At 44.3% G+C, this 25,825-nt stretch overlaps 1 protein-coding gene across 1 annotated transcript in view; it reads right to left on the bottom strand.

The window, feature by feature from the left end:
• CACNA1S (calcium voltage-gated channel subunit alpha1 S) overlaps positions 1–25,825 on the bottom strand; it is a 106,696-nt gene that overhangs the window by 63,260 nt on the left and 17,611 nt on the right. The window contains 4 exon segments of the mRNA XM_060231563.1: positions 1,912–2,117; positions 2,819–2,971; positions 6,316–6,449; positions 8,601–8,740. Of these exon segments, the coding sequence (XP_060087546.1) occupies positions 1,912–2,117; positions 2,819–2,971; positions 6,316–6,449; positions 8,601–8,740 (633 nt within the window).

Below are 25,825 nucleotides of genomic sequence, written 5' to 3'. Positions count from 1 at the left end.
CTGCTTCTACATGAAAAGGCTGCTTCTCCCTCTGGATCTGGGGAGACAACCAGGAAAGTCACCTGAACCTTGTCCCCTAAAAGCTGAGAGATTTGATAGCAACTACGTAATTGCTAAAGATGAGCACCTCCGTCCTAGAGTCCATGCAATGTCTGCTTTGACAGGTTATTTCTAGTTTAAATCACTGCCATTTTCAAAGACAGGTTCATACAAAGAAAAAAGGCTCAAAGTATATAAGACACTAGCAGTATCATCCTTCACAGAGTTCTACCCCTGTCTGTCTGTTGGTCAATGGGCTTAGAAGGGCTGCTTCAGGAGGCACACTAGGAGTCCCCAAGCATTTGTGCAAGGCCTGATTCAGACAGGGACAATGCAGAAATATATATTACCGAACAATATAAAATATATATTAAAATCACCTTATACAGAAAAGAATTGTTTAAAAGAATAACCATATTGTACGAAATCATAAGAAAATCCAGTCATCAATCTAAAGTACAACAAAATCCAAATAATTAGGAGGTATAACAGTATCAGCAGAGGTACTTGTATTCACAAATTCAAGAAAGGGAAACCATTTCGCTAATAGATTGTTTTTATAACATAAAAACTCCATGACTAAAATCTGTGTAGACAATTTGTCTTGGATCAGTATATCTCTGACTTTTAAAAACCATTCTTCCAGGGAAGGAATCTTATTCATCTTCCATTTTTGAGCTAGTAATAGTTTCCCTGCTACTAATAACAGGGAGATAAGTTACCTTTTATATGGAGTAAATATATTGTCAGGCCAGAGATTCAAGAGTACTGATCCGGGAGTTAATGGAACTAAACAACCTATTATTTCTGAGATTTTAGAGACTAACAAAGCCCAATAAGGTTTGATTTTGGGACAGGACCACCAGCAATGTAGAAAGTCACTGGTCAAGCCACAATCATTCCCAAGGCTTTTTTTGAGCAGGAACACACAGGAAAACTGTTCCGGCTAGCTTGGTGTCAGAGAGTGTGGCCTAATATGCAAATGAGAACCTGCTGGGTTTTTTCCTACAAAAAAGCCCTGCACAAAACAATGGTGATGCCAGGGGGTGTGGCCTAATATGCAAATGAGTTCCTGCTGGGCTTTTTCTACAATCCCCCCCTGCTCCTTCCAACAATGGGAAGAACACATTTAGAAGCTCTGAACACAGAAATCCCAGGGTTTCTTGTTGTTTGACCTAAAGTCGCACTTAGGTTAAATGGGGCCGATTTCACACTCAACTTACTCCGCCCTCACACCTGTCTTCTCCGTGCAGCATCCTCCCAATTTTCCACTATTTGCATCGGGGCTGCAGCAAACATCGTGGGTTTTGTACAGCAAACAGAACCTGGGTTTTAGCAGTTTCCGTTTGCTGTGCGAAAACCGTGATGTTTGCTGCAGCCCTTGGGCAAATAGTGGGAAATCGGGAGGATGCCGTGCAGAGAAGACAGATATGAGGACGGCGTAAGGGTGAGTGCAAAATCTCTCTGGGTCTCATACTTTTGGGAAGTGTTGTGATTGGAGCCCATACCTTAAGCTCACTCTGGAACTTGATCTGTACCCTGAACAGACTGATGCCCTGACTCATGGGCTGCAATCACACACAATAAATAATGCACTTTCAATGCATTTTCCAACTGGATTTTGCCACTTCACATGGAAAAATCCACTTGAAAAGTGCATTGAGAGTGGATTTAAAATGCATTATTTTGTGTGTGTTATCGCAGCCATGGAATGTTCTTTCTAGGGAACAATAGCATCATCCTGCAGTGAGTGTCACTGCCCTCTGTGAGTAATCTACTGCCTAGGAAGTGACAGGATCATAGATCCACAGCCTTGTATTTGCCACTTGGCCAGTGAACCATACAGCATCTTTTCTCTCATGCTTAGCATACCCAGTAGAGGACTTGAGTCCACCCCTCCATGGAGATACATTGGTAGACAGTCAGCATAGCAAACCCAATGTTGTCAAAGTGAGTGATGCCATTGTTGGGTCCCGGCCACCAGCCTCTGCATTCAGAGCCATTGATGGTGCAGTGGCGCCCGTGACCTGAGTTTGTACACGGAGATGGTTTTTCATTTTCTACAGTGGCAATGATGTCTAAGGAAGGAAGTAAAGGTATAGATGTGAAACTTGGCAAAGTATGGCAAATGCACTCTTTCCCTTATTCATTTATTCAATTTAATGAAACCCAACCAAGGCTGGGCTCTGGGCAATTTACAGTAATAAGTACTAGACGCATTCATAGAAAATCAATAAAATCAGTTAAATTAAAATAGAACATAGACCCCGATGGCATCCTATTAACAATTCTGATCAATCCCAGTTTTTTAGATGTTGCATTGGCAGGGAGGGCAATAAAATGGAGGAGGAAGGTGCCAGCTTGATAGCCATCACTGTCCTAATCAAAAGCCTGGGGAAACATCTCTGCCTTACAGGCCCTATGGAACTATAAAGGATCTCACAGAGCCCTGATGTTCTCTGGCAGAGATTTCCACCATGTTGGGGCCAAGACTGAAAAGATCCTGGCCCTTGTCACAGATAGCTGGACCTCCCTGGGATCAGGAATCACCAGTAAATTATGACCAGTAGAGTGTAATACAGTACTCTTCCAGGGACATCGCATTTAAGCATGTACTCTACTCTTCCAATCTAATTGCAGCAGAGCTTGAGAAACTATGATCGATGCTGTACCTCTGCCCAGCTCCTGTTTATGTAAGAGCATTTTGCTGCATGCCCCAATGTAATGTCCCAGGCATCTTTGCACCTTCATTTAAGAGGAGTTCAATAATATCTCCTACCTGTCCCAATGAAATAGCAGGTCTTGTGCATTTTGCCCTTAAAAAGTTCTTCTCCTACAATGGCATAGATAATCAGCATGAAGACAACAAGCACAGCAATGTGAAACAGTGGCAATACAGCTTTGATAATAGAGTTCAGTACCACTTGCAGGCCTGTAATGAAAAGAAAGTGAAAAAAGACAAGTGTTATATTCTCCTTTGCACTGCATTTCCAGCCACCATCATATACTGCCCTACAATCTCATTTATGATTGACAGTGCAGCTCTAAGCAAAATTACACCCTTCTAAACTCATTGAAACTAGTGTAAAGGAGTAATTCTGCTTAGCCTTGGATTGTGAATCTTTCAGACTCACAGGCATCTGTCTGCATTTCAATGGGGAAAGCTACTAAATTTTACAATGATCTTGTAGCTATAATCAGGACCGGATCTACACATTTTTTGAGGGGGGGGGGATAAAAAATGGCATCCCCTTATGGGCCATTCTGTTTTATAGTCCCATAGAATACAATGGGCTCCATACACAATTTGGTGCCCCCCCTCCGTCGGCGCTTGGGACAAGCACCCCCCCCCCTTTGCCCCCACCCCCTAGATCAGGCCCTGGCTATAATATAGCCACATGATCAAACAGAAGAGGCCCAGTGGAAATCTCTTGCTACTCTGACTTTCCTCTAGCAAAATGGCCTGCCTTATTCTTTCAGGAGTTGGAGAAAGGAAGAGAGAATCCAATCTAACAAAGAACAAGTTTGGGTTTCTCATTGGCAATGGTTTTTGAAGTCAAGAATGGCTTTGAATTCAAAAAAGGAACAGGATTAATTTGCATTAAGCTTTGTGGGGTAATTGCCTTTATTATCATAAACGAAGAAAATAAAGCCAACTGCAAAAACAAACCAACAGAGACTATAACAAAAAGTTTTGCAAAGCTGAGGAAGCTTCTTGAAGCTTGGTCAGACAAGCTGCATAATTGCACAACTTGTTTTTTTCTTTCAAGACTCAAGAACTTCCTTTACTGTAGTGATACTTACTCAATGGCTTTTCTGAGTACTAGTTCATAATATTTGCCATGTTGCTTGTGGCTCTTTTGGGCAGTAGTTTCCTGATGTTTCAGGAAAGTGATCAAGGTCCTTTCCTGGTGGGACTTAGGGTTGTAACCACCAGGAGAATTCCTGGAATTACAGCTGATCTCCAGACAACAGAGATCAGTTCCCAAGTAGGAAATGGAGGGCAAACTCTACGACAGTATATCCTGTTGATATCCTTCCCCTCCCCAAACCCTGCCCTCCCTGGGCTCTACCCCCAGAATCTCCAGGAATTTCCCAACCCTAGTGAGACTTGTGGTTGGCAGGTGGTTTCAACTTTGAAACAGCCACTGTCAGAGAAATAGGTAATCCATGAGCCTCCCTGAAGTGAAGGCCTCATGTCAGGGATGAAAGGAAATGCAGCTTTTTCAGTTGATTATAATTGCAAAAGTACCTCACCAAGAGGCACAGACTGAGTACCACTACTTTAATGAACATAAGAAGAGACCTGCTGGATTAGACCAGTGGTCCAATTAGTCTAGCACCCTGTCTCACACAGTGGCCAACCAATTACTCTAGAGGGCCAACAACAGGGCTTAGAGATGAAGGTTTACCCTCTGATGTTGCCTCCTGGCACTGGTATTCACCTTTTAAAGCCACCCCCCACATAATACGTGTGTGTGTGCGTGCATCTGTCTGTCTATATGTATGTATATGTGTATGTATGTGGAGTTATACATACATACATATGTATACACATATACACTGTGTGTGTGGTGTGTGGAGTTAAAACCTCTATAGAGGGGGTTAACTCGCTCTGTGGCTGTGGGGCAGGGAGAAGTGTGCAATAGGAGGGTGGAGGATGGGGCAAAGAAGATGTGGGACATGAGTGGAAGTTTGGGAGAGCAAGGCATGCAACCAGAGGGTTAGGGAGGGACAGAGGAGAGTGCATGACAGGAGGGTTGGGGATGGGCCAATGGAGAGGTGAGAAAGGAATTCCTCTCCCTCTTGGGTCCACAACTTGTGATAATATCATTATTGTTTTGGTATGTCTGATCTGTTCTCTACCTTGCCTGAGAACTGAGCAGCATTGTATAGGGAGAAATCTCCTAAGGTTTAGTACACCCGGAAGAAATGCTAGATGCCTGATTGTTGAAATCACACAAAATCTAACATTGAGTCTAGGAACTTGAACATTCTATATAAATTTGTGCAGGGCTAGTATCAAAAATTTCATGTTGTCTTCCAAAAGAAATGAAAAGAAAATAGCTCCCAGGATTTTGAAGTATTTTCTTAGTCCTTAGTTTCCTTGCTATATTTTTACTTGATAAAATATGTTCCATTCTTAGTTTTGCTGCTAGAAAGACTTTTGATGTATCTTGTGGGGTTCAGGAGCCTACATGCCCCTGTCCACAGCAGCTCCCTCCATCAGACCCTCTTTGCCCTGCTTATAGTAAAAAAAAAGGGGGGGCGGGAAGCACCTCATTCATCCTCCTGTCCACTGGATCTCTCATGTGCAGCTTGGACAAAAACCCAGCCACCTTGGTTATCTCTAATTGTAAGCAAATGTGTAACATCTGCTATATTTGCTATACCAAGTGTAACAAGAGTCACTGCAGTTTATGGTGTTGGACTAGGTAGATATGATTGCAATCCCCTCAGTCATAAAGCTCACTATGTGAATTTGAGCCAATCATTATCTCTGTCAGCTTAGCATACCTCACAGGGTCATTGTGAGGATAAAATAGAGCACAGCTATATGCACCATCCTGAGCTTGCAGGAATGTGAGATACAATATATTAGCTAACTACCTGCTTCTTCTTTCTTTGTAAAGAGTTGCATTATTTTTTTTTTATTTATAAGAACATAAGAAGAGCCCTACTAGATCAGACCAATTACATGATGGTCAACTAGTTCCTCTGGATGGCCAACAACAGAGCACAGAGGCCAAGGCCTTCCTCAATGTTGCCTCCTGGCTCTGAGATTCAGAGGCTTAGTGCCTCTTAATGTGGAGGTTCCCCTCAGTCATCATGGGTAGCCATTCTCCATGAAGCCTATCCTCCTTGAATCTATCTAATCCCCTTTAAAAGCTGTTTATTCTTGTGGCCATCATTAGATCTTCTAGCAGCGAATTCCACATTTTAATCATGCTCTGTGTAAAGTGGTGTTTCCTTTTGTCTGTTCTGGACCTACTCCCATCAGCGTCACTGGACACCCTTGAATTCTAGTATTTTGGGAAAGGGAGAAGAATTTCTCTGTTAACTCTCTCCACCTCACGTATAAAGCCTCTATCATGTCCCCCCTTAGTCATCTCTTTTCTAAAATAAGAACATAAGAATGCAATTACATAATATTTTTGATATTATTTATTTCTCTGATTACCTATGATCAAAAATGTAATGAAACTGTGATCCATCATCTCAGCTCTAGACTTCCCCATGCATCCAATCATGAAAACCTAAGAAAGTGTCACTCACTTGGTACTCCTGAGACCAGGCGTAGGGGCCGTAGAACACGAAAGGCTCTCAGAGCTTTGACATCAAAACCACCCTGTCCACTGAGAAGTGCACTCTCCATCACGCTGATTCTCTCCAAGATCACTGTGAAGACTCTGTGAGAGAAAGGGAAGAGGAAAGGTTAAAGGAAAGAGACTGAAAGGAGACAAAGTAGAAACAGAAAGGAAGATAAGGAATTAAAGCAAAGGTGGATCAGACACCTTCCTGTTTATATCTTCAGAGGAAATGGAGCATGCCTCCCATGTTGCAGGGTTGCTACTGTGATGCCCTGTACAGAGTTACTCCACTGATTTCAAGACATTTGGATAGCAGTAACTCTGTTTATCAGCAGTTTTCATCACATCATTATAAACAGTTGACAAGGAAGGTTTATAGCAGAATGGCAAAATCAGCCTGATTTGTACAGGATAGCCCAGCATTGGCTCAGAGCCTCAGAACATGTTAACTGTAGTAGAAGAAGACTGCAGATTTATACCCTGCCCTTCTCTCTGAATCACAGTTTCAGAGTGGCTAGGGTTGCCAAGTCTAACTAAGAAAATACCTGGGGTCTTTGGGGGTGTGGCTGGGAGACTTTCCCATTCCCTAATATAAAGAAATAAAAATACAGCAGCACAGTTCTTCTGAATACAGACATTTCCTCATTGCCCCCCAAGGTCGGAATGAAGAGTCAGACACAATGCATTGGAATAAAATTTGGGCCACTTTATTAATTAACAGCATAAACAGCAAGGGAACCCCACCAGCAGCCTGGCCAGGGCTAGGGGTCACCGCGACCGCTCCCCTGCCATTAACGGGCGAGAGACCCAGCCCCCCAGCCGGAGCTGAGCAACTCAGCTCCCTCCAGGCAGGCCCAGCAGGGAGGCCTGCACCAGAGGGCCCAAACCCAGACGCACGTCTCGGCAGAAAGGCACCCTCTAGCCAAGCCTCCTGGACAGTCTGCAATCTCCAACCCGGGTCTCCAAACCCCAAGGTTGTTCATGCCAGACCCCAAATTCCCCAAAAGGGGGATGCTTCGCAGTCCTCCCCTAGCCTCAGTGTCCTAAACCCCAAAAACCTGCCAACTAAAGTGACCACCTATTTAAAGGCACCGTCCCAAAGCCAATTCCACAATCCACTGCACTGCTATGCAGGGTAGGCGAAAAACACACCCCAGCAACAGCCAAACAGCCGAGGCGTAAAAAATTCCTACCCGGCTCCTCAAATGAGGCAACCAGCAAAGCCTACATAACAGACAGGGCGGGCGGGAGGGCCGATCGACGAAAGACTGCTGGGGGAAGCAGGAGCCAGCCGATAAAGCGGCTGGCCCCACCTCCCACATTGCGTGCCCAAACGGGCGAGCTCCGACTCCTCCCTCCCAGGGAGGCAAACAGAGCCGGCGCAGCCTAGCAGCTACGCTGCAGGCTGCTGGCTCACGATTCCCCAGTAGCTGGCTGCTCTCTCCCTCTCTCTCTCTCTCTCACACACACACATACTCACTCGGGTTGTCAAGTCCCCTTACCTTTCCAGTGGAGGCCTTTGGGGGGGATGTTCGAGGAGGTGGGTAGGAATGCAAATATTGTTTTGGACCACTTCTAGTAAAAGCAGAAGTAGCCCAAACGGGAAATGGCTGGCAACCATTTGAGTGGTATTATGAGGGATGAAAACAGACCACTGAAATGGCTGCCAGCCATTACATGACTAGTTTTGCTCCTCTCTTCCTTCTAATGGGGGGGAGGGGTCAGGCGCAAAAATGATCCCTGAAAAGGGATAGCTGTTAGCCTAAACTGGCTGCAAGCCTGCTCAGTGATCAGAATCACTGAAGTTTTGCAGCCATTTGAGTGGTCTTTTGTGCTTCCCCACTCAAATGGCTGCTCTGGGGCAGCAGTCTGGTTTTTCAAGCAACTTCTGGTTTTACCGAAAAATGTCATTTTGGGGTGGGATTTCCCCCACTGGCCAGCTGGCCGGAGGTGGAGGAGCCCTCCTCAAATCGGGGTATTCCCCGCTGGGACCGGGAAATTGGGATCCCTAGTGGCTTACAATCTCCTATATCTTCTCCCCCCACAACAGATACCCTGTAGGGTATCCAAATAGCCAAATTGCACAAGCATCAAAATAGTTATTTTCTGGGGATGAAGAAATCTGTCCTTCCATGATATAACCAACCATACCCTTGAATTAACACTGTTTTCCATGACATTTTAACATTTCCCTGCAGAACCTTATCCTCTGCAGCATGTAGAGAAATACATGAAACTCAGATTCTTTACCCTAAAAAGACTATGGTAAAATCCAGTACATTCCAGCCATTTCGTAGATAGGCATCTGCATGGAATAAAAATCCATAGGCTATGATCTTTAGCACTGCCTCAATGGCAAACACAATCAGAAAGAAATATTCCAGCTTCTCCTGCAAGACATAAAAGGGAGAGGGAAAAGATGTGCAATGTTTATTAACAGCCTCCATCAGATTTCTTCTTTGAAGTCGCATATAGATTCCACAAAAGCATAGTTGAAAAACCCAAAGTTGTACATATTGATTTTCTGATCTGTGGTGATGTGTCACCATCAAATCTTACTCTTGTTAACCTGACATTTTATAAATTCTGCTTTTTAGTTATGTGAGAATATCCAGATTGTGTCTGTTTCCCACTCTGCTTTTTGTGTGTGTGTGAGTATGAACCAGAAACTCAGAAATGTCAGCCACAGAAATGCGTGTATTTTTTTATCTGACTCATCATCTAATAAGGAGCTCAGGGCAGCATGTGTGGCTCTCTGGGAGGTAGATCCCACAGAGAGAGAGTGAATGGAGCAAGGTTACCTGGTGAACTCGATGGCTGAATTAGGATCTGGATCCAGGTTTCCTAGGTCCTAGTCAGACCACTACACAATACTAGCTGGGTGTCATCCCCTGGGTATATTTTGTAACTAATAAAATCAGCTGCAGCTAAAATATGTAATTTTCCAGATGCTATATGGGGTACTGATGCAGTGGAACTGTTAAGCGGCAAACCTCTGATGTCTAGCAGTAGACCCTTCTTGCTATTCCCAGCTATGGATTTTTCTTCTCAACAACAAGAAACAGGGCCTAATATCTATATCAATAATAGTATTGCCTAATATAACTCATGCCAAAGCAAGAGACCAGGTACAGAAGAACTCCTCTGTTGTGCATGCTGAAGGCCCCACTTCCAATTAATCAGCATCTTCAGTTGAAAGGATCTGGTAGTAGGTGATGCGAAAGACTTCTTTCTGCCTGAGACCCTGGAGAGCCACTGCTAGTCTGAGTAGACAATACTGACCCCGATGGACCAAGGGTCTGATTCAGTAAGGCAGTTTCATATATGATCTCTTCCCTCACATGAGATGTAATCCTTTTGGAAGTACTCCTTCATTTCCCAAAACTCCTTCAACAGAAGCTCCTTAATTGTCATCAGTGACTTCCATGAAAATGAACATAAGAACATAAGAGAAGCCATGTTGAATCAGGCCAACGGCCCATCAAGTCCAACACTCTGTGTCACACAGTGGCAAAAAATTTTATATACACACATACACTGTGGCTAATAGCCACTGATGGACCTGTGCTCCATATTTTTATCTAAACCCTTCTTGAAGGTGGCTATATTTGTGGCCGCCACCACCTCCTGTGGCAGTGAATTCCACATGTTAATCACCCTTTGGGTGAAGAAGTACTTCCTTTTATCTGTTTTAACCTGTCTGCTCAGCAATTTCATCGAATGCCCATGAGTTCTTGTATTGTGAGAAAGGGAGAAAAGTACTTCTTTCTCTACTTTCTCCATCCCATGCATTATCTTGTAAACCTCTATCATGTCACCCCGCAGTTGACGTTTCTCCAAGCTAAAGAGTCCCAAGCGTTTCAACCTTTCTTCATAGGGAAAGTGCTCCAGCCCTTTAATCATTCTAGTTGCCCTTCTCTGGACTTTCTCCAATGCTATAATATCCTTTTTGAGGTGCGGCGACCAGAACTGCACACAGTACTCCAAACGAGACCGCACCATTGATTTATACAGGGGCATTATGATACTGGCTGATTTGTTTTCAATTCCCTTCCTAATAATTCCCAGCACGGCGTTGGCCTTTTTTATTGCAAAAGCACACTGTCTTGACATTTTCAGTGAGTTATCTACCACGACCCCAAGATCTCTCTCTTGGTCAGTCTCTGCCAGTTCACACCCCATCAACTTGTATTTGTAGCTGGGATTCTTGGTCCCAATGTGCATTACTTTGCACTTGGCCACATTGAACCGCATCTGCCACGTTGACGCCCACTCACCCAGCCTCAACAGATCCCTTTGGAGTTCCTCACAATCCTCTCTGGTTCTCACCATCCTGAACAATTTAGTGTCATCCGCAAACTTGGCCACTTCACTGCTCACTCCCAACTCTAAATCATTTATGAACAAGTTAAAGAGCATGGGACCCAGTACTGAGCCCTGCGGCACCCCACTGCTTACCGTCCTCCACTGCGAAGACTGCCCATTTATACTCACTCTCTGCTTCCTATTACTCAGCCAGTTTTTGATCCACAAGAGGACCTGTCCTTTTACTCTTGACTCCATGAAGACCATGCTGGAAGAAGCAACTATATTACTTGCTAACTACTGATGCTGAAGTTTGACTGTGGGACAGGATATTCTACTGGCCTGGTCCAGACCAGATGCAAAACCAAAAGATGCTAAGATGTTGCAGGTGAAGCTCAGTCTTAGGTAGCTAGGAGTGAACCGAGTGGTTGTCCCCTCAACTTCCAAACCAGCTGCTCATCTGTAAGATAGCCAGCTGAAAATAAGGTTTAGAGGGCCTTTATAATAAATAAAATTGTGACAAGCAAATTAGCCGTGGGGAAAGGGTGGTTATTGGATCACTTCTAACATGCTCAGAAATGAGGAGAGGCTAACGATCATTATTTTCTTTCTTGTTCCGTCATCTGGCAGTTGGTTGTCAGGCAAATTAGTCTTAAAAGAAATAGTGCCATGTTACAGGACAATGGAACCCCCAAGGTTTAACTAAAACTCTAATATTTTCACCCAGAGGCTTAACAGGATTATAGGAGAGTATATTTCTATTGAGGAGACAGGTTTCATACCGTCTCGTGACATGACTGACAATATTTGAAAACTTGTCAGCACTATTTCGTACAGTCATGAGCATAAGCTACCTAACAAGTGCGTTGGCTTTGGATATAGAGAAAGCATTTGATACTGTAGAGCCTTCTTATCTACAAGCTTTGTTACAAGCAATGAGATTTGGTCCTAAATTTTGCTCTGTCTTACAAGTGTTATATTTATCTCCCTGTGCTTTTCTCTGTGTTAATGCCCTCAGTTCACCTGTTATATCCCTTTCCAAGGGTATATGCCAAGGTTGCCCCTTGTCATCTCTGCTCTTCGCACTTGCAATACAGCCGCTATCAGTTCTAATTAGAAATGATAATCTTATTAAGGGTATTCCCGTAGGGCGTTCTAGTATAAAAATTAGTTTATTTGCGGATGACATGGTTCTTTTTATTTCAGATCCAATAGCTTCTCTCCCCAAAATTCATTCGCACCTTGAGTCCTTTGGTAGTGTAACAGGCCTTCGAATCAATCAAAACAAATCTACTCTTTATTCTATAAATCTGGATCCTGATGTTTCTTCATTCATTAAAAGGAGATATCATTATTGTTGGGTGAATACTAAGTGGAAGTATTTAGGTGTTTTTATTCCACTTTCAATGTCTGACTTATTAAAATTCAATCATAAGGAGCTTTCAAAAACTATTTCTGACCTTGTTGTGCACTGGTTGACTAAACACTTGTCACTTTTGGAAAGAGTTTTAATGGTTAAAATGATTCTATTGTCCAAAATGATGTTTTATTTTTGTGCTCTTCCTATTGATCTCCCCCTTTCTCTTTTGAGAAAATGGCAGAAAGATATTAACAATTTTATTTGGCAAAATAAAAAACCCCATATATGTTTTTCTACTTTACACTTATCCAATCAGGCAGGTGGTCTGGCAGTTCCTGACATTTGGAGGTATTATGAAGCCATTGTGTTAACCAATGTTATTAAGTTTTACCGATCCTCCTATGTTGCTGAATGGAAGACGATAGAAAACTTGTCTGTTGCACAATAGTTTTAGGGAAGCTCTTTGGAACAGTCATCATAGATGTTTTACCTCTTTCTGTAACCCTTTTTTAAAAGCTTTGTTCAGGGTATGAAATAGATGCTCAACTAGGATTGCCCCTCCTACTTCATTACTAGTGGAATTTACAAATTACTCGCCTTATATACCAGGTACTATCGTCAATTCTTTTAGTATCTGGTGTAAATCTAATCTCACTAGATTTTTTGACATTTTGTCACATGGACGTCTAAAGCCTAAGATCTCACTTGATCGTATTTCCACTGCCGCTTTGCCATGGAAGGAATACTTACAAGTGTAAAGCTTCTTAGCTCGTTATTCCTTTAAGCCAGCATTGAGAGCAAAGTTTTCGGACTTTGAACATCTTTTGTGTACTGAGGACAATCAGATCAAAGGTCTGATCTCAAAAGTTTATAATTTGCTTCTTAATAGGGACTATTATACTAATTGATCTTGTAGGAATGCACGGCAATCAGAATTATTTTGTAGGTTTGATGACACAGGTTGGCTCAGCATTTGGCAATCCCCTTCTCTTAAATCAAGATCAATTAATATTAAGTTTCAGGAATATAAAATGTTAGCTAGGTGGTACCTAACACTGGTACTTTTGTCTCATCTTTTCCCATCTAGTTCCGCCCTCTGTTGGAAGGGGTGTGGCAATCGTGGCATGTACCTTCACTGCTGGTGGCTGTGTCCATTGATTAGGCCTTTTTGGTCTTTAATTCAGTCAAAGGTTTTATTGTTAACAGGCATTGTAATACCATCTGACCCTAAGGCTATCTTTTTAAATATTTGGGGGGATTTCCTAATTTCTAAGTCACAAAGAGAATTTATTTCCCTATTATTCACTGCCGCCAAATATGCTATAGCTTTAACTTGGAAAAAACCTGAGTCTCCCTCTATCCAAACTTGGGCTTCTAAACTCTGGGAATATTTTATTTTAGATAAATTAGTTAGTATTCAATCCCGCTATGGGTCTAAGTCTTCTTCTTCTATGTTGCTTAAATGGGAACCTTTTTTGAAAAGGCATTTTGGTTCCTCCTTCACACTTCAATGTTACCACAAGATGAATATCTTTCATTAATAACCTTGTATTGATTGTTTTCATAAATGTAGCCTTGAGTCTTATGTATGTATCTATATGTGTGTATGTGTATTGTATTTGATTTTATTGTAACGTCCTCATTAATTTATCTATTTAGTTTAGATTTTCAAAATACCTTAGGTAGTGAAGTGCAGTATTATTATTATTATTAGTAGTAATATTTTTGGTAGTATTGTGTTTATTGCAATGTTCTTTTTAGGTCTATATTCAACCTTGTAATGTGACAGCCTAATCTCAGGATTGAAATCTTCTCATTGTTTCTGTTTTATTTACCATTACTTATCATCATTCAATTTTATATTGTACTTGCTTATGAAAGTTTCAATAAAATCCTTTTTAAAATGTAAAAACAAAGGTTTAACTAAAACATTGTTTTTTCTATCTCACTACACATGCTTAAGGTCATTTGGTTCTTGCAGCTGTTTGTAAACTCCTTTATTATGCTGTATGCTATTTTGCTGCTATTCACAGGTCTTACTGATAGCTATATTTACTGCTCAGTTACTTGTGCATGTTGACTCTAATTGGCCCTTCCTGGCAACATCCTCCTCACCCTCTACCTATATGCAATGGTTGGTGACTTCTGTTTCAATGTATCTGAAGTATGTGTGCACACAAAAGCTTATACCCAGAATAAAATGTTATTGGTCTTAAAGGTGCCTATGGACTCAAACTTTGTTCTGCTGTCATGTGTTCCATGAGGACTAGATTATCCAGCTTTGGTTTTCCAAGGTTACCTTAGTTTTTTGGAGTAAGGCTGAAGGATGAAAAAGAAACAGGGGAAAGAACTACAAATACTGAAGGAACTCTTTGCCCACATGCTAAACTGGACAGGAGGCAGCCATTTTAAAACAAAGTTATTCATTTGAATGTTAATTGAGCAAATCACTAGTTTTACTGTTGTTTTTTTTTGTGTTAAGAAACTAAGATAAATTGAAAAATGAACACCATTCATTAATGTTCATAGTTTTATCTCCACTATTCCTAGCATTTGCACTCTGTTTCAGAGTTCATAGAGCTTAAAGGAAAGGGGTGAGAAGAAGGAAGTGGACAAGGAGGTATCAGACAGGAAGGCTTTCCTCTTTCTCCCCCCACTATCTGTGTGGGTTAGTGCTGGTTCCGAGGCCATTGCTGGCCTAGCCAAATGAGGCAGGAGGGTGACACAGCTCAGCAAGAGATATCTATGTCCTTACCTAGCATCTCAGATACTCTTTTTGATGCATGCAAGGTGCCACACCAAAGTGTACCCTGCGAAATGTAGTTCTAAGCAGGGTTGCAAACAGAGCAGTTTTTCATTGGTATAATCTGGCCAGTTGTCAGATGAATGGGTTTCCTTATAATGGAGGGAATAATAGGAGAAAGTCTTTTAAAAATATTATTTCCTTCATGTTTGGAATGGCTCACATCTTTTTAGGTGCGATCAGGGAGTCCCTTCCAATTCCACCCAAAGTCATCCAGTTCAGTCTTACTGGGATATTTTCCACATGGGTGATTTGCCCTAGGTTCAATGCTGTTGGAAAGCAGGGATTTGCCAAAAATGATTCTTGCCATGTCTTACTTGGTGTATCCATTTTGGTCCATCTGGTCTTAAAGTGCACAGGGGTGCAGCACATCAGATGCATCAATCCCTGATGGCTCTTTGACCTGACACCAGCCCAGATGACTCAGGGTATGGAGGAGAGGAATAAATAAATAAATAAATAACAAAACATATACCTGTAATAACTAAAAGAGTGAAAATGAATAGTGAACTTGAAAATGAAAGCCATTTTTTGTACACACCACGTTCTTGAAGACTTTTTGCTATTTATGAAATCAATTTTCAGGGATAAATATGACTCATCTAGATGCTCCATCTGTGTTTGATCACAGACTTTACAATGATACATTTCATCTAGGGTTATCATCACCAATCATATCAACAACAACAAAAAAACCCTCCCTCCTTTTTCTTTCTGACTAGTTATCAAAATAGTGGGGGGAGGGGGCTAGGATTAATCCCGCTCCCATTTTTTACTGCTGCTCACAAGAGGATAAACTTTGAGAAGGCAATATGAATCTGGTTTTGTGTTACTGTAGGGAGAACAAATGCATTCCAGTTCCTCATGAATGCTGTGGACCTACACCAACACTTTGTTGATCCAACTTGCATTCATTTCTCACAGGACATAGAAGCTGTCTAAAAAGGGTCAGAAGCAAAGAAAACTCTTTAAACACCATTGGAACAGAGAGAACATTTACTATTTTTATGCCCTGTCCATTCTCTTCTGCTTAGTGCTTCAGCTGACTCAACGGTCAGCATGGCTACCTTTGGCTGTCACAGCCTAGAATAGTTATTGTGGAATTCTCCCCCCCACCCCGTTCACATTAGAGGCTGCTGCCTGTTTCTTACCCACAGCTGCAACTGTCCATCACCCTAAGCTTCCCATGGGGTTGCCAGGGCCCCTTCCCTGACAGGCTATGCATATTTCAGAATAAAGCAGACAGGCAGGGTACAAGTGCACAACCACATTAGGGTATGTTAATCAGTCTTTGTCATGTCCATCAGTGGTAATGTAATCACATCAACATGAGTGCATAATCCCATTTTGCATGTTTTAGTGATCAGGAAAAAGTAATTTCTAATGTAATCCTAAAACCATTTTCCTGGTAGTAAACCCCATTGATTAGATCTGAGTAGGATTCTAAACAGATCTGCTTAGGATTGCGCTGTACATCAGGGATGTTCAGTATGGTAATGCGTGTTTGTGGATTGCAATTAAAACTTAATGTCAACTGATGAATTGAGGAGGGCAAAACTAGTGCCCACCCTCTGCTTAATGGTCCTTTAAAAGCCCAAGGGAAATAAAGTCACATTACAAAATGCAACAAAGATGAACATGTCACCAGATGCTAATGTGGTTGTTAGAGATGTGCATTTGTTCACAAAGAAATAAACCAAATAAATAGGAAAAAGGCATTCATTCAATTCACTTGAAAACCAAAACAAAGGAGAATGAAGATGAATTGTTCATTCACTCCTCCTTTCCATTCTTCTCCCTTCTCCCCTAGCCCTCCCCATCCTGCTTTCCACTTCCTCAAGGTACTCAATGGCTTGCTATGGCTACTATTGCCAGATACTCTGAGGCCTACATTCCCTGGGTGCAGCACTCACAGTGCCTCAGTTGTACCAGAAACAGCACCCAAGCTGTTGGGGAGGGAGAAGTTTTTTAGCCTCCTTCTCACCTATCAGCCAGCTGTCTGGCCAACCACCACAGCCACAAGCCTGGATTTGAGCTCCTGTTGTAGCATCAGGAGTTGTGGCCACCCATTAAATGCTGCTAGGTAGGCTTCCCAACCCCCCCCCCCCGCCCTGGCGGGGGACCCCCGAAATTGCATCCTCCTCCCCCGCTCTCAAAAAATCTGGGGGCGGGGGGGGAGAGAACATACCTTTAGGCATCATGTTGTAGAGATTCTGATCCGTTTTAAAATGTGTCCCTTTAAGGCTGCACAGGAAACAGGAAGGGCTTCATGGGAAAGTAACAGTTTCCATGGAGAACGGCCCCTCCTTTCTTTTCCTGTGGAGCCTTGCTTTTGTTTTCCCAGCAAGCACATTCTGCTGGAAGAAGACCAAGTACGGTAAGTGTTTGTGTGTGTGTGTGAGAGAGGGAGGGGGCAGGGAGGGGGGATTCCCTGGTATGGAGGCCCTCCCCCCCTTTAGAAAGCATGGGGGGAGGGAAATGTCTACTAGGCACTCTATTATTCCCTATGGAGAATGATTCCCATAGGGAATAATAAGGAATTGATCCGTGGGTATTGGAAGCTCTCGGGGGGCTATTTTTTGAGGTAGAGGCACCAGAGTTTTAGTATAGCATCTAGTGCCTCTCCCCAAAATACCCCCCAAGTTTCAAAACGATTGGACCAGAGGGTACAATTCTATGAGCCCCAAAAGATGGTGCCCCTATCCTTCATTATTTCCTATGGAAGAAAGGCATTTTAAAAGGTGTGCTGTCCCTTTAAATGTGATGGCCAGAACTCCCTTGGAGTTCAATTATGCTTGTCACATCCTTGTTCCTGGCTCCACCCCCCAATGTCTCCTGGCTCCACCCCCAAAGTCCCCAGATTTTTCTTTAATTGGACTTGGCAACCCTACTGCTAGGGGAGTGCAGGAAGAAGAGGAGATGGCAGGCATCCATGTTTCCATTGATTTCAATGCAATGAAAACGAATTAAAACCTCTGCAATGAAATATAAACAAATAAATGATGTGGTAAAATAACATTTTACACTAGGTATTTGTGTAAAAAATTCCACTTTGCTTTGTTAATGTTGGGTTTATACTCTGTGAATGCTCAAACTTTCTGTCGGGTCTTCGGTGCCCCTCCCGGTCTCCCGGCATCGCCGTTGCCCCTCCCGGGCACTCTGGGGCGTTCCCTGGAGGTCTCAGAAACAGGGGGGTGGGCGCTGGGTTACTTCACCGCAGGCCCCCGTTCCCCTCTTGGCTGTGCCGTGGCTCCTGTCCCTCTCTCTCGCGAGGCAGCCTCTTTGCGCATCAGCCAGTTTCCTCAGCGACCTCCTCCCTCCCTCCTTTTATGCTTCCCGACCCAACCTTCCCCCTTCCCGGGTCCTGCCCCTCTCTGGCTCTCGGGAGAGGCGCGCCGGGGCTGGGCTGACTGGGCGTGCCTCGGGCGTCCTAGCCCTCGGCTGCGTGCTGCGATGGAGCGTCTCACGCTGCGACGAGACGAACGGCTCTCCCCCTCCTGGCCCGGTGCTGGGCTCAGCTTCTCCCTCTTGCTCCCGGGCGTCTTGCCATGGCCAGACTTCACGGACTCGAAGCCGGGCTCGCCATCTGGGAGGCGTCGCTCGGGCGGCTGCTGTCGCCCCGTCAGTTGAGGTGAGGGGTGGGGCTGCCACAGGGGCTTGGAGAGGTGGGGAAGGCTCTTGTGGCGACGACGAGGGCTTGGAACGGCTGGCAGGCGCCGGGGGGTCTCCTCCGCGCAGTCCCCGCCCGGGCTGGGCGGGACACTTTCATTTCAAGTAATCTAGTCAAAAGAAAGAGCCATGTGCCCCTGCCCCAGTTCCTTCTAAATTCTTATGAGCACAGTCCAAGAGGGCACAGGAGAGTCAGGACAAGGGTGGCTCGAAGACTGTGGCTAGTTTTAAAAAGTATCTCTCTCTTAGGAGAGAACAGGCAGGGAGCCAATTGCTCCATGTCTAGCCACACCCAGCCAGGCTTTAGAAATGTAACTGAAGATAGTAAAATATCAGCTTGTGCCTCTGAGTGCAGAAAATGACACCCAGCAGGGAAGAAAGATTTGAAAGGTTTAAAATGCTAGAAAGTTTCTTCCTGGACATTTCAGGAAAAGCTTCATGGAGAAGGGCAAACAGATAATAAAACCCTTTGGCAAAGGGGGAAGTTCTCTTTGGCAGAGTCTACCTTCAGGGAAGGAGCTGCTACATCTGGGCTCTTCCTGAAGGCGAGCATTGACAAAGGCTCCAGGGTAAGCTTTTAAGACACTGTGATTTCTAAGTTTAAAAGCCTGCCTTAGAATAAGAATCAGCAGAGCCGGCTCACTCACTAGGCAAATTAGGCATTTGTCTAGGGTGCCAGGAGGGGGGGCACCAAATTGTGCTCTCCCCACCTCCTGGCACCCAAGACAAATGCCTAATTTCCCCCCCGTCCCCACCACCGCAGTCACCGTTTGTCCGCTGGCTGGTGGCAGTGAGCTACCTTCTGCGCCCCCCCACCCCAGCCCAAGGGCGCGTACAGAGGAGCACTGCTAGCCTAGGCCCAACCCGCTTCATCACAGGCATCTTGGCATTCTCTCTTAAGAGAGCGCTGGATGAGGCTTCGCTCTCCCTCCCTTCTGGTTCCAGAAAGGAAGGAGAGCAAAGCCTCCTCCAGCGCTCTCTTAAGAGATAACGCTGAGATACCTGCATTGAAGCGGGTAGGGCCGAGGCTAGCAGCGCTCCTCTGAATGCACCAGGGGGCAGCAGAGTGTGGTGCTCCATTGCAGCGCTGCAGAAAAGAAGAGAAGAGAAGGGGTGGCAGGTGGTGGCTCAACCTGATGTGTGTGTGTGCGCATGCCTAGGGCTCCCAGGGGCTCGGGGGGGGGGGGGGGCAGGCAGTTAGTCTGCCTGGGGCACCACACACCCTAGGGCAAGTCCTGAGTATCAGATAGAAGCAGAGACAGCCTATCTGGTTGGAAATATAAGAAGTGAGATTTCCAACTAAGTTTTCCCCTACCTATATGGTGTCTGAAGAAAAGGAGGATATTTTGAAGTTGAACAGAGGGTCTGACTGCAGACCTTCAGAATGCAGTGCTTCTAATAGCCTCTGGTGGCAACAGAGAGGAAACCCCATTTATCAAAAGGAATTTGTTTTATTTACTTTACTGGGTTTATATCCTGCCCTATCCCAAGACAGGCTCAGGATGGCTTACAGTGAGTGGATATAAACAACAACTGTACAATATAATAAAATCAGTTAAAACAATCAACCATCATACAATAAACAAGAGATAATAAGAACAAGATGGCAGTAAATCAATAAGGCAAGTCCTTAAGGTCTCCTGCGAGATGATTACTCCAGTGATGATTCTGAGGTGTGGTTCTGTGGCAAGGGGAGGCCGAGAACGACTGGATGTCTGCCACCTCAGCTGAAGGCCTGGTGGAACAGCTCTGTTTTACAGACCCAGCTAGGCTTGCCAGCCCCCAGGTCCAAGTGGGGTATCTCCCGGTTTTGCAGGCCACCAGCCAGTTGGCCAGTGGTGGAAGCCCTGCCCCAACAGTCATGATGTGCCTCGGCAGATTTAGAAGAAGCTTGCAATGCGTTTTGGAATGTGTGTGTGCCTTTAAATCTCAGCAGGACAAAAGTTGCATGGGGGATGGGGAGCAAGCAGATTAGGCTTCCCAATCCCCAGGTCCCAGCGGGGGATCCCCTGGTTTTACAGGCTTCCCCCCTCCCCCAGCCAGCTGGCCAGCGGGGGAAGCTCCACCCCCATAGCCATTATGCACCTCCAGGAACGATTCCCATAGGGAATGATGGGGAATTGATCCGCGGGTGTCAGGGGCTCTGGGGGGGCTGTTTTTTGAGGTAGATGCGCCAAATTTTCAGTATAGCATCTAGTGCCTCTCCCCAAAATACCTCCCAAGTTTCAAAAATATTGGACCAGGGGGTCCAATTCTATGAGCCCCAAAAGAAGGTGCCCCTATCCTTCATTATTTTCTATGGAAGGAAGGCATTCTAAAATGTGGGCTGTCCCTTTAAATATGATGGCCAGAACTCCCTTGGAGTTCAATTATGCTTGTCACACCCTTGCTCCTGGCTCCGCACCCAGTGTCTCCTGGCTCCACCCCCAAAGTCTCCTGGCTCCACCCCCAAAGTCCCCAGATATTTCTTGAATTGGACTTGGCAACCCTAAAGCAGATGGACCCAGGTGGCTCTTCCCAGTGAGTGTGTGAGAGAAGAGAGCACAACCTCTATTTGTTTTGCATTCATTTCAGAAATTGTTTGTATAGTAAAATGGATAGTAAAGAGTTAACTGGAACCTTATTATGAGATGTAGGAAAACTCTATCCTCTATATTGCCCTCTTCCTTACTTTCATTTTCTTGTGTTAGTCTGAAGAAGTTGGTTGCAATACAGCAGACTGTTACATTCAGCAACTCCTGTGAGTAAAGCAGTTCATACCATTGCCCAGTGAGATCACAAAAGTGCTGGCTTGCAAACTGTTTGTGTTTATTTTGGCTGCTTTTTGAGTGTATGTATGTGTGTCCCTCAATAAAGCCAGGTTTGAAATGCTACCAAAGCCTGGCAAGGGGCTTATGGAGGATATGACAAATTACAGTTTCACCTAGTGGAAGCACAGCTGGTGGGGAATCCTTTGAAGGCAAAAAAGAAGACGAGGAAATGAATATTGTATTCAGGAGAACTGCACTGCTATATTTTTATTTATTTATTTTAGGGAATGGGAAAGTCTCCATGCTCCACCCCCAAAGTCCCCAGGTATTCCCAGAGTTGGACCCAGAAACCCTAGGCCCTGTGGAACTTTAACAGATTCCACAGGGCTCTAATTTCACATGGGAACGTGTTCCACAAGCCTGGGGCCAGGCCAGGCCAGGGCCAGGGTACTAGTGAGATAATGCTTAAGAGGTGAACTCCTCATTGTGGTCTAGCAGCTTGAGACTTGGGCCAGCAAAGTTCCTCATTCTCTATGGGAAAAACAAGGACCTGAGGGGTTGTTTTACCACAAATTGCAGACAGTAATGGCTGCATATGTGCACCCTGAGATTAGCAAAGATTATTTTTATATAGTCTGTATTAATAACCAGTAAGATGTAGCTTAACTGATATATATGGATAGTTCTTCCATTATTCTGTTCCCTAGTTTGAAGTAATCCTTAACTAATAAGTAGGGCTGCCAAGGCCCCGGTCCGGGCAAGGAATCCCCTGCCTGGGAGGTTCCCAACCTGCTGGCCCACATTGGGCCACTGGGGGAACCTCCCCCGACATCACCGGCACAATGACGTCACCCAGAAGTGATGTCATCGTGCCGGCGATGTCACACGGCGTCCACTCTAGGCATTTCTGGGAAAACTCTATGGTTTTCAGGGCCACCCTAGCCATTTGGGAATGAAAACTCTATGGTACAATAGGTACCATAGAGTTTTTCCTTCCCAAATGGCTAGAGCATCTCAGAAAACCATAGAGTTTTCACGGAAACGCCTGGAGTGGCTGCTGCGCAATGTTGGTGGCGTGATGACGTCACTCGCAGGTAAGTCCCCTGTCAGAGGCTCTAAGGGACTTGGCAACCCTACTAATAAGAGTTATCATCAATGCTTTCTTACTTCAACTTTTGTGGACTCAAAGGGGTGCAACTCTGCTTAGGATGGCATCTTGTTTCTGTAACAGCTCTGTATGTTCAGCAGATTTTTCTTCAATGACTGACAGCACTGCATCTGGCAAAATCCTCCTTGCTATGCAAGGTGTGAAATGCATAAGAGAACTGCCTATGATGCAGGCTAACAACTCTTTGAGGAATTCTGCATGTTCTGGTTTTGTACTCCTGGCAGAGCTCCTGCTGTCAGTCTGCATCATTCAATATGTCAATCTGTCGATCTGCTGTTGATCTGCCTCCTATTCCCTTATGGCAAAGAGAAGCTCATCAGATGTAATATTGCAGGCTGTGGGAATACAGTCTGCTGCTTCATAAGGAAGGCACTTCTCATAAGGGTAAGCTCCTCCTGACATGTATGTAGGGAAATGCAAAATCTTTATTTTTGATGTCATGTTCAGCAGACCCAAACAGATGTTTTCAAGGAGTTCTGTGTTCAGAGCTAAGTGTAGCACAAGGGGCAAATATTGGCTCCTTGGGGCCATTTTAGATTGGGACAAACAGCAAAGCCTTTGCCATCATCCCCAAGTCAAACTAGGACCTGGTGCACCTGAAAATTGTTTTAGAATCACTGGGGAGTGGGGACCCTTTGGGAAAACTAGAAATGAGTGATTTTACAAAGAACACATTTTACAAAGGGGTTTGTGTTGTATTTGAGATGGAAAGAAAAGTGCTGGTTCAATGTGCATATGGTATCACAAATCAATTGAAAAAGTTGGAATGCACAGAATGAGGCTAAAGTTAACCAGCATATATCTTTCTGGATTGCAGCTGCTATGCATACTAAGGGGGATTTTTTTTTATCCTATGTCTTTTGAACATGTAAAAAAAATCACTCTTAAACAGAGGTGGTTTTTTAGTAGGAACACAGTTCTGGCTGGATTGGTGTCAGGGGGTGTGGCCTAAAATGCAAACAAGTGCCTGCTGGGCTTCTTCTACCAACAACAACAACAAAAAGCCCTGCTTTTAGGGCTTTGCTAAGTATGAAGACATTAAAGAAGTCAGGGTTTAAAATAATTCTAACTTAGGGCCAAACTAAATATTTGCTTTTGAAAAGCATTGTCTGACTATTTAAGAATAAAGCAGAGCCCATTTGGCCTTGGAACTCTGCTGTGGGAGAGGGGCTTCCTGCTTCCCTCCCTGCAGCCATTTTCCATGGAGCAGTAAAAATGGGGAAATAACTTCATCTCCATGATGTTTGGTATAGGCAGGGCTTTTTTTGAGCAGGAATGCACAGGAACGCAGTTCTGGCTGGCTTGGTGTCAGGGGGTGTGGTCTAATATGCAGATGAGTTCTTGCTGGACTTTTTCTACAAAAAAGCCCTGCGCGAAACAATGGTGATGTCAGGAGGTGTGGCCTAATATGCAAATGAGTTCCTGCTGGGCTTTTTCTACCCAAAAAGTCCTGGGTATAGGGAAACAGCTAGAGGGGGCAAGAATCTCCCCACACACACACACACTTCTGAGTCCAAATGGGTTCTGCTTTATTTTTAAATGGCTATTTAAACAGAACATGAACTGGTGCCAAGGAACCCAACTCTTTGGGTATGAATGCAACTCTTTTATAAGGTGAATATCTAGTTTGGCCCTTAGATTGCAAACATTGAAAAGAAGCTGGAATTCTGAAGTAATTGTTTTCTAAATCCAAGGAAGTGACTAAGGGGCTTGGCTTCTAATTCCATGGATCAATTTGCATGACAAAGGCAATGTGGGCTGCCAATTCCCAGTTGGGTAGAAGAAGGAGCAACGCTTCTGTGTAGAGCATCTGCAAACTACTTCTTAAAGATATCCACATTTACAAAAGTTAAAAGCTTAGAATAATTTTTTCTTTTCCACATAACAACAATATACTTTATACATAATAAATTAAATGAGAGAGGGACAGGTCACCAACAAAACTTATGACAATAATTCAACAGGTTAGTCCAATGTACTTCTTTTCTTTTGGTGAATGTCCACTGCTTTCACAACCACAACTGTAGAAATGGCAAGACGGACTGAAGAGTGGAAAGACTTGATGGCGAGCTTCAGTCCGATGGCAAAGCAATTCTCAGATGTATGGTAGATATTTTCAAGGCTCTATATGATAGCTAAACAAGTCCTCCCAGAATATTCTGACCTTATTTTCCCCAGAGAGCTTTATCTAAGCTTCCATTCACAACAAGGCACTTCAATCGATGCAACACTTCAAACTCTTACAGTTCCCAATGGTTCTAAGAGGAGGTGGAGGAAGGGGAGATGGAAAGAAAGCAACTTTAAATGCATTCCCCAACCTGCCAGCTGGCTTGGTTTGGAGAAGTGATTTAAAGAGACAAATGCCTTCTCCAAACTGGCCAATGGGACTGTGGGAGCTTTGAGAGCCACACAATATGAGAGCCACATTTGGCTCCCAAGCCACAGTTTGGTCACCCCTAAATTATTCCCTTATTCATCCATCCAAGTATATAGGCTTAGACTGGAGTAACTGTATAAGATTGCAGTGTAGCAGAAGATGGATTAATGCAGTGTTTAATGCAGAAGATGGATTATTTACTTATGCACATAGTACATGTGGAGAAACGCCATCTTGGTTAATGTTGGTGCTTGGTAGGAGGGGAACATGAAACTATAGGCAGGCTGTGCAGCCTAGCCTTCCATTCACTCCACCCCCTCCCTTCCGGAGTTAAACCAGCAACTCTAGGGGGAAAGCCTCCTAGAGGGGCAGGAAGTTCTTTTGGTTCTATTTATTTGAATTAGGCGGGAAAAGTCAGTCTGCAGCTGGCCCTCCAAGAGAGAGGTTTGTGAGTCTGTGGGCTCCTGACTGTGGGAGAGGCCTACTCAGGAGGAGGAGGACCCCAGGCAGTCAGACCAAGTAAGTCATCCACAAGGCAGGGCAAGTTTAGACCAGGGACAGTAGGATGCGTTTAAAACCATCTTTTATTTGTCATGCTGTTTGCTGTGCGGGTGCTGTGCTAACCTTTTACATGCAACTGTTTTTGTTTTGTTTTGTTTTTCTTTTCTTTTTCTCTTTTAATTAAATATTTTTATTGTTTTGAATGCTGGCAGTCAAACTCTGTACCACATAGATCCCCAACCGCTTTAGACCACGCTGCTTTATGAAGGGGGCCCCGGGGAAGGGGGAAGGCATGCAGTTGGATAAGGTGCCAATCCTCCAGGGGTTCCCCAAAGAAGTGCTGTGGTCTCTGTGATACCCAAGTACAGGGTGGCAGAGGACCTTGAGGCCTGGTCTCATAGCTGGAGAGGGGGATTGGGAGTCCTGTTCCTCTCAATCTGAACCCCTAGACTGAGCAGGCGGTGGCAGCGAGCCCAAATGGCCGGAGGAGAAATAGCTCCCTCCAGGAGTTGGCGACTCAATAGGGAGTTGACAGGACCGGG

This window comes from Heteronotia binoei, chromosome 2 (assembly GCF_032191835.1).
Source record: "Heteronotia binoei isolate CCM8104 ecotype False Entrance Well chromosome 2, APGP_CSIRO_Hbin_v1, whole genome shotgun sequence".
Taxonomy (NCBI): domain Eukaryota; kingdom Metazoa; phylum Chordata; class Lepidosauria; order Squamata; family Gekkonidae; genus Heteronotia; species Heteronotia binoei.
The sequence above is the reverse complement of the archived record's forward strand: the minus strand, read 5'-3'. Positions and strand labels throughout refer to the sequence as shown.